General features: G+C 40.0%; 2 protein-coding genes across 5 annotated transcripts in view; one reads left to right on the forward strand and one right to left on the reverse strand.

The window, feature by feature from the left end:
- The first annotated feature begins 235 nt into the window (after nt 1–235).
- On the forward strand, nt 236–7,832 carry LOC132769204 (three prime repair exonuclease 2). The gene is made up of 2 exons (XM_060765900.2): nt 236–434; nt 4,312–7,832. The coding sequence occupies exon 2, from the start codon at nt 4,320–4,322 to the stop codon at nt 5,316–5,318; it is 999 nt and encodes a 332-aa protein (XP_060621883.2). The 5' UTR covers nt 236–434; nt 4,312–4,319; the 3' UTR covers nt 5,319–7,832.
- A 1,693-nt stretch (nt 7,833–9,525) lies between these two features.
- SHISA5 (shisa family member 5) overlaps nt 9,526–14,738 on the reverse strand; it is a 39,951-nt gene continuing 34,738 nt past the window's right edge. For all 4 annotated transcript variants that reach the window (XM_060765899.2, XM_060765898.2, XM_067463595.1 and 1 more), the window contains one exon: nt 9,526–13,857. In XM_060765899.2, the coding sequence (XP_060621882.2) occupies nt 13,787–13,857 (71 nt within the window). In that variant the 3' untranslated portion in view covers nt 9,526–13,786. The remainder of the gene's footprint in view (nt 13,858–14,738) is intronic.

Genomic DNA, 14,738 nt, shown 5'->3' on the forward strand with positions numbered 1-14,738 from the left:
GATGAGAGAAAACCATGTAAAGCCAAAATAGTGTTTGTCCCTCAGCAATTCTAAACTGTTATGACTGAGGAGCAGAGTAGATTTTTACATGGGCTGAGCTGAATTTCATTCTATTTTAGACATAGGTATTAAAGCAAGGGGTGTGCTAAAGAGTCCTTGACATTTCCCCCCACTCAATGATGTCTGGCATAATTCTCTACCTAAAAGGCATACAGTCATGGACAGCTGTCATTCCAAGTCACGCCTCTGTGAGTGAGAGAAAATGAGTCCTGCTTTCGGTTTCGTGAGCAGCTGGGCGTTGCTCTTCCCAGGCCTCATGACCAGTTCACCCAGACAAAAAAAGAGAAAGTGAACGGCTGGGATTGATTTGTGCTACACAACAAGATAAAACCCTGAAAGACTCTGAGGCTCTCACCATCTCCATTGCTTTCTAGGTAAGTATCTAAAGATATAGGAACATATGCCAAGAAAATGGAAGGAGGGAGATGCTGTTTGTCTGAGGCCAGGAATGACAAAGCTCAGGAGGAGGAGGCAGTGCTTTGAGCTGTAGAAAAGCATTTCAAGGGCAGAGATTGTGCAATTAATGCAGTTTGAACCCCACCTTTTAACTACCATGGCAGAGCCCCCGGTGGTGCAATGGGCTAAACCCTTGTGCTGGTAGGTCAGTGATTTGAATCCGAGGAGTGGGGTGAGCTCCTGTCTGTCAGCTCCAGTTTCTCATGTGGGGACATGAAAGAAGCCTCCCACAGGATGATAACACATCCAGGCAACGTCCTTACAGACAGCCAATTCTTTCACACCAGAAGCAACTTGCAGTTTCTCCACTCGCTCCTGACACAAAAAAACTTAATAATAATAATAATAATAATTTATAATCATAATAAAATATGCTCTCCAGATATGCTAACATTTTGGCTAGCCGCCAGTGTGCCAACTTAAGAGAAGCAATTTCCATCCACTACGGCTGAATGATGTGAACTCTTCGTTTGGTGAGGCACCAGGACTCTTTGGAGGAGAACGTTCAAGGCCTTGTAAAATTACAGCTCCCATGGATCCACAACACCGGGCCATGGCAGTTAAAGTCATGTCAAATTGCATTATACAATGTTGATGCATCCAGAGCCCTGTTTCCACAATTCTGGTCTTCCAGATGTTTTGGACCAACTCCCAGGAGCCTCGTGGCCAAAGATCTGGGATTTTGCGAGCTGAAGACCAAAAAACCTGGAAGACTAGAATTTGGGAAATGTAGGTCTTGCATACTGGTAGGTGAAAAGGGGGTTTTGTGGCACCTTTGAGACTAGGGTTGCATCTACACCAGGCATGGGCAAACTTGGGCCCTCCAGATGTTTTGGACTTCAACTCCCACAATTCCTAACAACCTACTACAGCTCCCTGAAGCCCCCAGCCTGTGAATGCTGCTTTCATTCTATAGTGTGGATGAGAAAGAAAGTCTCAGAGGTGCCACAAGATCCCTTTGCATGCCCTCTGCCTGATTTCTCATGAAGCAACTTGTCTTTTTCTTACTTTAAACCATTGTTTAGTTGCCAGGAGGTACAATGCTTCTCCTACTGAGGTGCCCTTGGCCTCCTATTTGATTTGGAGAGTGAGGGACCTGCTGGGGCTTGTCCTCTGCGCTGCATTCAGACAAAGAGCTTCAGTTTCTGGGAAAGAGGCGGAGGAGGACGAGAAGCCCAGAATAGGCGGACAATACAGTCTACATATGAAAGAATGTAGATGTATGAAAAATGTAAGGCTTGCTTATGGGAAAGAAAAGTTGCAGATGCGTTGACTATAAGACAGAACAAACAAAGATGCCAAATTCAGCCCATAGTGGTGCTTTTGTCTGAATCAACCAAATTGCGTAAAAGACATCACACTAGCGTCTGATGCTTCATAGACTTTTTCATAAGGCAAAGGTGATAAAACATGTCTATATACCTGGAATAAAAGGGCCACATTTTGGTCCTGGTCTCTACTTTTGCTTTGCATGGTGTAAAAAGTGTGTGTAGACAAAAAGATTGAGTGGGAACAGAGGTATTGGAAGCAGCAGCAGCGTCATTAGGGTTGGTGTCACTTTTCATAGGGAGATGTGCCATCGGGTTGCTGTGAGTTTTCCAGACCATATGGCCATGTTCCAGAAGCATTTTCTCCTGACGTTTTGTCCACATCTATGGCAGGCATCCTCAGAGGTTGTGAAGTTGGAAAGAAGGCAAGCAGGGTTTATATATCTGTGGAATAATGACCAATCTCAATAAAATAGTGAAGTGTAGAGACATCATACTGGCAACGAAGATCTGGATAGTGAAAGCAATGTTATTCCCCATAGTAACCTATGGATGTGAGAGCTGGACCATAAGGAAGGCTGAGCGAAGGAAGATAGTTGCTTTTGAATTGTGGTGTTGGAGGAAAATTCTGAGAGTGCCTTGGACCGTGAGAAGATACAACCAGTCCATACTCCAGGAAATGATGCCCGACTGCTCATTAATAAGGACATTAGAGGCAAAGATGAAGTACTTTTGGCCACATAATGAGAAGACAGGAAAGCTTGGAGAAGACAATGATGGGGAAAATGAAAGGAAAAAGGAAGAGGGGCCGACCAAGGGCAAGATGGAGTGATGGTATCCTTGAAGTGACTGGCTTGACTTTGGAAGAGCTGGGGTGGCCAAGGGCCGACAGGGAGCTCTGGTGTGGGCTGGTCCATAAGGTCACAAAGAGTCAGAAACGACTGAACGAATAAATTACAACAATGTCCAGGGTGGGAGAAAGAACTCTTGTCTGTTTGAGGAAAGTGTGAATACTCCAATTTATCACCTTGATTAACATTGAATAGCCTTGCAGCTTCAAGGCTTGGCTGCTTCCTGCCTGGGGGAATCCTTGATAGGGTGGTGATTAGCTGGCCCTGATTGTTTCTTGTCTGGAATTCCTGTTTTTAGTGTTGTTCTTTCTTTACTGTTCTGATTTTAGAATTTATTTTCACGTGTACATATCATCAGATAGTTGGGTGCATTGAGTGCATATGTAAATTCGTACTCAATGCAACCAAATGTAAATACCTTATCTGATATGCAGGATGTATTTTCAATCACTGGATGAAATTTGGCACAAATACATGATACACCCACATTTGAATACTGGTGTCGTTGCGGGGCGGGGGGGGGGTTGATTTTGTAGTTGCTGGGTTTTGTAGTTAACCTACAAAAGAGCATTCTGAACTCCACTAACAATGGAATTGAATCAAACTTGGCACACAGAACTCTCATGACCAACAAAAAATACTGGGAGGGTTTGGTGGGCATTGACCTTGAGATTTGGAGCTGTAGTTCACCTTCATCCAGAGAGCACTGGGGACTCAAACAATGAGAGATCTGGACCAAACTTGGCACAAATACTCAATATGCCCAAATGTGAAGACCGGTGGAGTTTGGGGAAAATAGACCTTGATATTTGGGAGTCGCAGTTGCTGGGATTTATAGTTCACTTATAATCAAAGAGCATTCTCACCAACAATAGAGTTGGGCCAAACTTCCCACATAGAACCCCCATAACCAACATAACCAACAGAAAATACTGTATTTTCTGATGGTCTTTGGCTACTTTTCTGACATTCCTCAAGATCCACCTAGAGGTCCGAACCCCATGTTGAGAAACGCTGTTTTAAAGAATGGGGAAAGGCATGGGCAAACTTCAGCCCTCCAGGTGTTTTGGACTTCAACTCCCACAATTCCTAACAGCCGGTAAGCTGGTATTTTTGGAAGCTGAAGTCGAAAACACCTGGAGGGCCAAAGTTCATCTATGTCTCTATATCCATAATATAGTACATAATTTTGCATTTTGAAAACATGTATAGATCCTTCTTTAGATGGACCAAGTTCCAAGAACATTTTCTGGTAGAGTTGAAGAAAGATGTCTTTTTGGAAATATGGGAAGCCACTATGACCCATTGTAGGGGATGGAGCTGCTCCTTGATGCCATCCAGCTGCCAATGAATAAAACACCCACACAAGCAGGTAGTAGATATATTTGTGCAGAGCACCCCAAAATGGGTTATGGCTTCTATCTCCATTCATGTATTGATTATGCTTTGAAAGCAGCAAAAAGTAATCGATACATGAATAGAAAAATGGGACTGACAGGAGAACGCATTTTCAAGTCCAAAACACAGCTCTGCACATCCAGCTTGATCCAAATTTATAGTTTATAATATCCCCAAGACAGTTCACAAATGAATAACAATTAATAGGCAAGATCCAAAACCTGTATTCCACGAATCCTTCCATCTTTCAAAAATCTTTTCAATGCTTTTTCTTACAGGCCTCAAAATGTTTGCTGCGTCTGAATCTCCCTCCAGACCAATCGAAACTTTTGTCTTTATGGACCTGGAAGCAACAGGCTTACCCCTCTCACGACCTAAAATTGCTGAAATGTGTTTGTTTGCTGTAAGTAGACATGCTTTGGAGAACCTTCAGTACCGCAATTCTCATCCTAAACCTATTCCTCTCTTCCCTCGGGTAGTAGATAAGCTCTGTGTCTGTATTAATCCAGATAAGCCATTCACCCCAATGGCAAGTTCCATAACAGGATTGACTAATGAAATGTTTTCATGGAACAAAAAACAAAGGTTTAACTTAGACATTTTGCACATGATGACAACTTTTTTCAGCCGCCAGCACCCACCAATCTGTTTGGTAGCCCACAATGGCTGCAGCTATGATTTTCCCTTGCTGAAAGCTGAACTGTCTGCACTGGGTCTTTCGGGCCTTGATGGGATCTATTGTGCGGACACTTTAAAAGCCATGAAAGCCCTGGACAAAGAGGACATCCAGCTTCACCAGTTTATATATGAAGCTAGGCAGTGTGGCAAGAAGATGAAATACGGACTTCAAGACTTGTATTTCAGATTCTACAAAGCATACCCTCTGAACAGTCACAGTGCAGAAGGAGATGTCATCACACTAATCAATATCTTTCAACAAAGAGCCACAGATCTTATGTTGTGGATGGATTCAAATGCAAGGCCTTTTAATACCACTAGAGCCATGTATCAGGACAGTGAGAGACTACCTGACTTTCCCCAAACACATGAGAAGATTCAACAAATATATCCCAATTGTTCACAGGTAAGATCACGGCAACAGGGAACACAACGATACTCATTCAGTCAAGCTGATACTGAACCAGTGGCCAACAAATGGGATCCACTCCATCATACGATTTCTGACACCCCTGATGAAATCAAGAAACTGTTGCTTCTGTTTCTTGGGTTAATAATAATCACATGGATTGCATTCAGAAATTCCTGGAATATGAGTGTCTTTTGAACTCTGTAAGTCAAAAGTTGCAAGATCATATTTCGTGCTTTGATTTGAGTTTTCCTTATCCAAAATGCCTGGGTCAAAATGTTTTAGATTTCAAATATTTTTGAATTTTGGAATACCTGTATTTTTATATACACACATAATGAAATAATGTTTAGAGCCAAGTCTAAACATTATCTTTCATATTTGCTGCTTCTTGGCAGGGAATTGGACTGGATGACTCACGAGGTCTCTTCCAACTCTATGATTCTATATACACCTTATGCACATAACCTGATGGTAATTTTATAGGAATTTTTAAAAAATAATTTTCTCCAAAAATTGTGTACACTGAACCACCAGAAAGCAAAGGTGTAACTACCGTAGCCAGACATGTGGATGATTTTGGGTGTCTGAGTATTTTGGATTTTGGAATGCAACCTGTAAAATGCTGTTTTCAGCTGAAAATAGAAAACACACCAGAACTGACTTTCAGTTTCTCAAGTTGCTACTGACATGAAAAAAAATCTGAATTGTACACATCGCTACTAATTAATTTGGTTCTTCTTAGTGCTATTGTGATTATTATTTTAAGTTGTTGACTTTTGTTCTCATTCTTATACAACACTCCACGAACAAATTTAAAAAGGTAGAGTTTAGGGCAGTAAAACAAAAACTTGTAAGAGAGGTAGGGTTCAAAGTAAACTGGGACTTATGTGATACTTCTCTAAAGCCAAACCCTTATGACACCAAAGAGAGTCTACTTCTCTCACTCTGTAGTGTTCAGTGCTACCAGCATTTTGGGCTACAGTTGCATTAACAGTATCGTTGATATTTTCCTGCAGCATTACTTGAAACACTGTCAGGATGTGGCATGTACACCAGGGCTGTGGCTACAGTTGTGGTCACAATAGCAGTAAAACATGAAAAACCAAGCAAAGTAGGCAATTCTGATCTAAAAGAAAGTTATTATCTATCTTTTCATTTTCTTTCAACATCATTTTGATGTACCTGACCAAAAGTTGCAAAATAATAGTTTCTTATTATGTCCATTTTGGTTGTTCACATATTATAAAAGTAGAAAGCTAGCTTCGGGAAAGGTGCCTTATGATTGCTCCAACCCTTTGGCCATAAAATACCAGGTTTTTGTGTGTGTGTGTCAGCCAGATGCTGACATGCTAACATATGCCAACACTGGATTATATAACCTCTGGTAACTCTTCAGTATCCTGCGAAGTCCTTATGGCCTGCTGCCAATAAGGATAGACTAGTTTTCTGTCACATATGGATTTCATATAATATCCATAGGTAGATAATATTGTCAATGAAGGATTTGACAAGAACAACTATTGTATAATTTCTGATCCTTCCTTGGATATTTTCATTAGAATTCCTGAACATGGATATCCCCCCCCCCCCTCATATACAGATAAACCAGCAAAGAAGCTGTTTTTTAATGCAGTATTTTGTTTCCACTTCCACAAGAAATGTGCCCTCTTGATTTGTGCTTTGTAACTTGTCTAGGAGCAACTTTACATCAAGATTCATCCTCACTATACATCTTGCAAATTATAGCCAGCATTCTGCATCAACCACTATGATCTTAGTCTTGATTAAGAACAGTGGTTCCCAACCTGTGGTCTGTGGACCACCAGTGTTCTGCAAGAACAAAAATATGGTCGGTGGCCTCACCTTTACTCCACCGTTGCCTCAAAACTACACAGAAATGGGAGCAATTGGTCTTGAGAAACCCTCTTATAGTGCTTAGGCAATGGGGATATTGGGAAGGGAGAGACTGACTACCCACGAAAGATGTACTACTACCACATCAGTTCTAGATTATTAAATATGGTTTTCTATTGGCAAGCAGATTGTGACTACTGGATGGCATATGTTCTGAATCAAAAACTAGAGCGCATATGGTCTATCCAATGCAATTTTCTGAATCCACACCCCAAATAACCAAACCGAATCTAAAGTTGACCAAAAACTGATTCGGTACTAATGTTGGAGAGTGGTCCTTAGCCAAAGTAGTCCCTGTTCAAGTGGTCCCTGGTCAAAAAAGGTTGGGAACCACTGATTAAGAAAAATATGGACACCTGGATCTTTGAATCTTACTTCTGTTTTGTAAACAATGGCTACTAACAGGATAGGGATTTGCAAACGTATTTAACATTTTTTTCACACCTGCATTAAGTCCAAAATAACACTGATGGCAATGGAAAAAGTTTTAAACGTGTAAAAATAATAATTTTGTACAAAACTTGAATATGCAATTATTTTGTATAAAAATAACATAACAATGGTTCATTGCACTATTGTTGTGTGGTGTCTTCATTTTCAATTTATGGGGTTCCTAAGGTGAACCTATAATGGGGGTTTAATGCCAGATTTGTTCCTCTGAGGCTGAGTATGAAGAATACCAAGTAGGTGTCCATGACGAAGGCTAGATTTGAACCCTGGTCTCAAGTTGTAGTCCAGTGCTCAAGTCACTATACTATGTTGGTTATAGAAGCCACTATTTCTAATATATCCACAAACTGCGAATTGTTACATTTTCATGGTGTGTGTGTGTGTGTGTGTGGGGGGGGGGGGGGGTTCTAAAGTTAAAAGCTGCTGTGGAAAGGATCCTATTTTGGGTGTAGGGTTCAGCACCATGAGTATCTTTTAAAGTCCTAGGCATTCTAGATTAAAACCCAGATAAAATTAACTACACCACTGACTCAGCACTGGGATAACCAGCTGCTGCTAAAGCTGGTAGTATTAGGGACCATTTTAAGGATATACAATTGTCACAACTCTTCTATTTTTATGACAGTTGGCACGGCCATTTCACACTTCCCTAGGAATCTCAGAAACTAGGGAAAGCACATCCAGTTTTGCGTAATGTATCAGACTTTATTGCCAACGAGCAGCTGACATGATAAAAGAGCCACTGAATTCTGTGAAATGTATCAAGTATGACTAATATTTGGTCAGGACTTCAGTTTATGTCAAATGAGCACCCATCTTTTAATACACTATGTAACAAAATTTGAGGGAAAAAATCTGTTCGTCATTTGAAAGTGTTATTTCCTGTTTAATTGTGAAGTACACAATGGCCTGCACAAATAGGAGTATAATGTCTAGATCCAGGGAAGTCATGCTAGCCCTCTATTCTGCCTTGGTCAGACCACACCTGGAATACTGTGTTAAATTCTGGATACTGCAATTGAAAGGAGATGTCGACAAGCTGGAACGTATCCAGAAGAGGGTGACTAAAATGATCAAGGGTCTGGAGAACAAGCCCTATAAGGAGCGGCTTAAAGAGTTGGGCATGTTTAGCCTGAAGAAGAGAAGGCCGAGAGAAGACACAATGAGGGCCTTAGAATTTTGGCCCAGCCTTTTACATTTTTAAATTGCCTTGAACAAGCAGGATTACTTTTAATATATGTGTGTTATGGCAACAATTTTTATGCTTATATTTTGTTTTGTTAATCTTATGGTTATGTTGTTTTTACTTTGTATGTTTTGTGATGTTACCTGGGAACTGCTCTGAGTCCCCACAAGGAGATGAAGCGGTATATAAATAAAGTTTTATTATTATTACTGTTATAAATATTTGAGGGGAAGTCATAGGGAGGAGGGAGCAAGCTTGTTTTCTGCTGCCCTGGAGGCCAGGACACAGAACAATGGCTTCAAATTACAAGAAAGGAGATTCCACCTGAATATGAGGAAGAACTTCCCCACTGTGAGAGCTGTTCAGCAGTGGAACTCTCTGTGCCAGAGTGTGGGGAAGACTCCTTCTTTGAAGGCTTTTAAACAGAGGCCGGATGGCCATCTGTCAGAGGTGCTTTGAATGCAATTTTCCTGCAACTTGGCAGGGGGTTGGACTGGATGGCCCATGAGGTCTCTTCCAACTCTCTGATTCTATGATTCAACTTACTTTGAAAGTAATTGTTACACTCCAGAAACTTTGTTTTTGTGGTTGCCATAAACTATGTTGACTTGGTTGAGACTCGATGAGATAGTCACTAAAAAACTTCAGCCAAGTGTGCTGCAGGATGTCTGGCAAAAACAAAGTTTTTGCAGTTTAACAAACATTTTCCATTTTTTAAAATGCCAGAACCAATTAGGAAATGACATTTATAACCCAGGAACAGAAATTGTGTTACACAGTGGTCTTTCAACTGAGGATGTAAAAAAAGTGTGAATTTTAATGTTTTGCTACAAAGAGTCTCAAACATAGGAGTCCTTTTGAATGTAGTTTGTTTACTATGAGCAACTAATACAGAGCAATTTGTTTTTGTAAAAAACAAGAATGTCAAACATGAAACACACAGTACATTGAAACACAGTACATTGTCTCCACCAATGTAGTAAGATTCTGGAAAAGGCACTTTCAGGGGTCATGATACAAAGTAAAAACTGAAAATGTGTAGTTTAAAACCGAAATTCTCAGTACAAACATAATAATTAAATTGTCACATACATCATACTCGTAGAATCTCTCCCTTCCTATATTGCATGCAAGCATTATCGATTGTAACCAGGCTCATGTGTAACAGCAGGATTGCCAATAGAGAAAGACATTCTATACAGAAACAAATACTTTCTCATTCTCTTCTTGATTGTACAATTAACACTATTTCTGCAGGAGTCAGATGACTGTTTGAATTTCATGGGTCAAGTTGTATATGAATCTTACTAGGATCAGTCACCAAAAACAAACAAATGTCCACATAGTTTTGAGAACAAAGAGCAAAGGCAAAGCAAGACAACAAGCCTCAAATTACAGGTGAGAATCACATGGCTCACCAGATGAAGTTCAACTGCAGATCTCAATAACACTAATTAGCTTCATGCTGTTGATCACACAAAACAGGTAGATCACTATTGCAGCAGGATAAAAGCAGGATTTATCACATGGGAGTTGCTCCTCTTGTGGGTGCCCCCATTAAAAATGCACTCCAATGTGGGCACCATTGGAAGGTATTTGCAAAAGGCCATCACTAATGGATACTTTCCAGGCTGTTTCCCACTGGGAGAATAATGGGAGATGAGCAACGTCATGGGATAAGTCCCAGCCGAAGACACTTTTGTCCTGCTGTAATTGCAATTTGCCTGGTGTGTGTGATAAGCTCTTTAGTCAACAATAAAGGATGATATGGGTTGCAGTCCAACGGCAGCTGGAGGGTCACATATTCCTCATCCATATCTTGAGGATTCCACATTATTGTCCAATAGAAAAGGCATAGTAATGAAGGCAAAGAAAACTACATACTATAATGCAGTCACCTTATGCAGCTGTGCTAGCACATATCTAGTTGACCTAGGTGAAATAAGTTGTCTTGGATGCTGGGTTTCTGTGAGTTTTTCGGGCTGTATGGCCATGTTCCAGAAGCATTCTTTCCTGACATTTCACCCACATCTATGGCAGGCATCCTCAGAGGTTGTGAGGTCTGTTGGAAACGTCTGAGGATGCCTGCCATAGATGTAAGTGAAACATCAAGAGAGAATGCTTCTGGAACATGGCCATACAGCTCAGAAAACTCACAGCAACCCAGTGATTCTGGCCATTAAAGCCTTCAACAATAAATTGTCTTGGATGCATTTTGTGGGTGCAGGGGACAGGAAGACATTTGTAACCAAGAAATGAAAGTATTGTCAAACACATGGAGGTCTACAAATATTTTGGTTTCCTATGTCTTCAGAAATGTCATATTCAGTATGAATGTTTCCCCCACATTTGATGTAGCAAATGTGGAGAAAATATTTACATATTAATGATTTCCAGAAACTTTTCATTTTACGTGATGGTAATGTAGGCCATATGGACAAATAAGATATGCCGTCTTTGGAAGGAAAAAAGAGGTCACACTTACATCACAGTAGAATCCTATGCAAGTCTGCTCAGAAGTAAGGCAAGGGTGTTTACTGCCAAGTGTGTGTGTATTGTAGGCTTCTGTCATTTTACAGGCAAATAGTAGAAAAAGGGAATGTAAACCACAAGGCTTTTAAGACAAGTAACACTTCTGAAAGAAAAGGTTGCTCAAACAGAGAAAACACAAGAATTACAATCCCTTATAACAAAAGAAAAAATCCACTATTAAAATATATAAAAAAACAGGGATTATATAAAGATTGCTTATGTTTTCATTGTTTCCTTTTATATTAAATGAATGAGGTGCACAAGCTGAAAGCAGATTGTGCACTTCTTCAAAATCATAGTTCCATGGTGTTGAATCCTTGCAGTAGAATTAAGATTGGTAGATTTCATAGAACTATTTATGCAAGGTATTATTTCATGCTCCCTTTGAGCTTATTCATTCTGCATTCCTGATTTCACAATTGTTTTTTTTTAAAGCAGGATATGCAATATAGGAAAGTATGCCTATTAAAACAATATAGGGAGAGAACAAAGAGAATCTTTGGATAACGATATGTGCTCAATGACATTTTAAAGCTATAACGTGAGAGCTAAGGTTTCAGTAAGACGCAACTACGACATAGAAAAAGATGGCAAATGCAGTGAACTACAGACCCAGTTGCTGGAAACAAATGTCTAATCTACTTAAGGGGTAATCTTATTAACATTTACCTGAAAGTAAACCTGATTTAATTCAATTTGAGTTACTACTAAGCTGACATGTATAGGGCTGTGCTATCAAGCCATTTAAAAGAAAGAGTTTGGCTACTCAGCATTGTATACAAAGATTCAAGAACAGAGTTTAAGACCTGAATACTTCTGGCACCATTTAAAACAAGAGGAAGGCCATGCCTTAAAAGTATTTCTCAAGACACTGACATTCTTCATGCATGTATAATTTCAACTTGCTTCAGTTCCCAGTGTGTACATAAAAGCCACAATTTTCTTGGTATGTACAGTCCTCGATGTTGAAAGTACCTCAGTAACCACTTCTGCTATTATGATCACAAAATGCTATGGAAGAATAAAAATTTATTTTATCTGAGAAGTCGTGAATGTTCTCAATTCCAAGAATGCAGTTTTGTCCTCTCCTGTGATCAGCCAAATTTACTAATCACAGTTTTGAACACATAACATATTGTGGATTGACGCATGGGCTGACTTTAAGGTTTGATATTATTTTTCAGAGGCTTTTCTCTTGTATGATGTTAGTAATACTACGTGTAATGAGGCTGCACCCCCTCTTGCCCACTTGATGTGCTTCTGGTTAGTATAAAAATTACAAAACACCAGATGCATGAAGCATAATTTTAATTTTCCAGGGCAGAATTCCAACTATCTTTCATGGTGATTTCCCTCAAATTTGAGTAGATAGTCAGGAAACTATTGAAATGTAACTTTTTAATACTTTTTTTTTTAAAAAAGGAATAGAAAAAAGAGTCGGCTATTGTGCTGAAAGGTAAAACTACGCATCACAACCAAGTGATATGTAAGCAACACCACTTAGAAAATAAGAGGGAGGAATCACATTAGTGAAGGGAATCTTGAGGTCTGCAGAAATACAAAAATGTTAAAAATCCTAGGAGAGCAAGGCCACACAGACATATCCAAACAACAAGTGAGCATGCTCAGTACCCGTGGAATGTTGATTCAATCTGGAAAAGGAAAATTGAAAACAGAGGCCAGGATGGGAAGGAAACCGTTCCCTTAACCCAATTTTACTTTATCACATTGGTGAAGGGAACCCTGAGCTTGCTAACTGCTGCCTGAACAGAACTACTCCTATTAGGATCTGAAAATAATATAAGATTAATGCTCCACTGAAACTTCACCCTTCTACTAAAACTTCCAAATACACTGTAACATCCCATCACAGGTCTCCCCTTTTAAGATGATTAATAACCTAATTCAACTGCTCTCATGTAGTAGACGTATAGCTACTCTGTTTTTGGTATATTGTGAAATATATATAAAACCTGCATGGTGGAAATGAAAACTGGGAAATGTTACAATCAAGTGAGTGATTCTGGGACTATTGCACAATGAATACACATGGAGATGTCATTTAACAACTATCACTATTCCTTTCTCAATAACATTCTACTTAAGATTGTGCACTTCACTTGTGAAAATGAAAGACTTCGCATCATAACAACTACCTGGAAATAGCATATTCCACTTTACACAGTTTTGTTAAATATACCTCTCATTTTCTAGTCAGTATTAATCTTTGGGGAAATTATGGTTGTAGGTGTTGCTACTCACTTCATAACTGCCATTCCCTTCTAACAGACAGTTTCGTACAAGATTCCCACTGTGATATTTTTGCTTCAGCCATTACCTTTTTTAGTTCCCTCCCCTTAGTTTTCAACAACTTCAGCTGCATGAAGTGTGGAAAAATGAATCCATATCAAGGTATTTTTTCCTCTTGTAGTATACAATATATATATTTAGACATCACTGTTTCTGGATTATTATCGCTCTCCTTCCCCACTTATTGGAGTAGTAGTTTAAGAAAGTATGCCACAAGACACATTCAGTTTGAAGCATTTTCTGCATAGGTGCAACACGGGGGGAAATCCATTCAGTATGACTTTGTGGGATCCATATATGCTGGGTTATAAGGTGGCTGACTTGCAGGAGCTCCAGCACCAGCTGCAAAAAGAGGACAGTATTTTAAAACATACATACACATTTTTACCTGAATCAATTTTATAATATGCTCTTGCAAGTTCCTTGTTCTGTTTACTTAAGTATTCTCAGCCAATATATAGGAATCGTGGAAAAGTCTGCAGTGTTGCTACTGACACTGTTCTGCTGAAAGTGTTTTGCTATGTTTCATTTTCCCCCGCAACAGAAGCTTGTACTGTCCAGTCATTATTTAATTCAAAGATTAACATGGTAAAACACTATGATCAATGTACCACCTACTTGGGAACTGCAATTCCTCTTGGGCACCTGTGCCCCATTCTATGTTGTGCTGGTCAAATGGGAAATCTCAAGGTCTTTGGGGGGAAGAGTGAGGTGACTGCTAACATCTTCAAGAAAAGTTTTGAGGCATGGATAGCCTTAGGGTGCATCTACAGTATGGAATGCACTTCTATACTCTCAACTCAAGAATGGAAAATGGAATGTTGGTGGACAGGAAAAGAGATTTAAAGATGGGCTGAAAGTTAACCTTAAAAACTGTGACATGGACACTGAGAGCTGGGAAGCCCTGGCCCTTGAGCACCCTAACTGGAGGTCAGCTGTGACCAGCAGTGCTGTGAAATTCAAAGAGGGTGAAAGGGAGGGAGAAAGGGAGAAACGTGCCAAGAGGAAGGCACATCAAGCCAAACTTGATCGGGACTGCCTTCCACCTGGAAACCAATGCCCTCACTGCAGGAGAACATGCGGGTCAAGTATAGGGCTCCACAGTCACCTACATATACACCAAGACACTATACTTCAAAGGCCATCATACTCGGACAATGAAGGATTGCATAAGTAAGTAAGTAAGTAAGTAAGGTATTAGACCTTTTCCTCAATCTGGGCGC

This window comes from Anolis sagrei, chromosome 2 (assembly GCF_037176765.1).
Source record: "Anolis sagrei isolate rAnoSag1 chromosome 2, rAnoSag1.mat, whole genome shotgun sequence".
Taxonomy (NCBI): Eukaryota; Metazoa; Chordata; class Lepidosauria; order Squamata; family Dactyloidae; genus Anolis; species Anolis sagrei.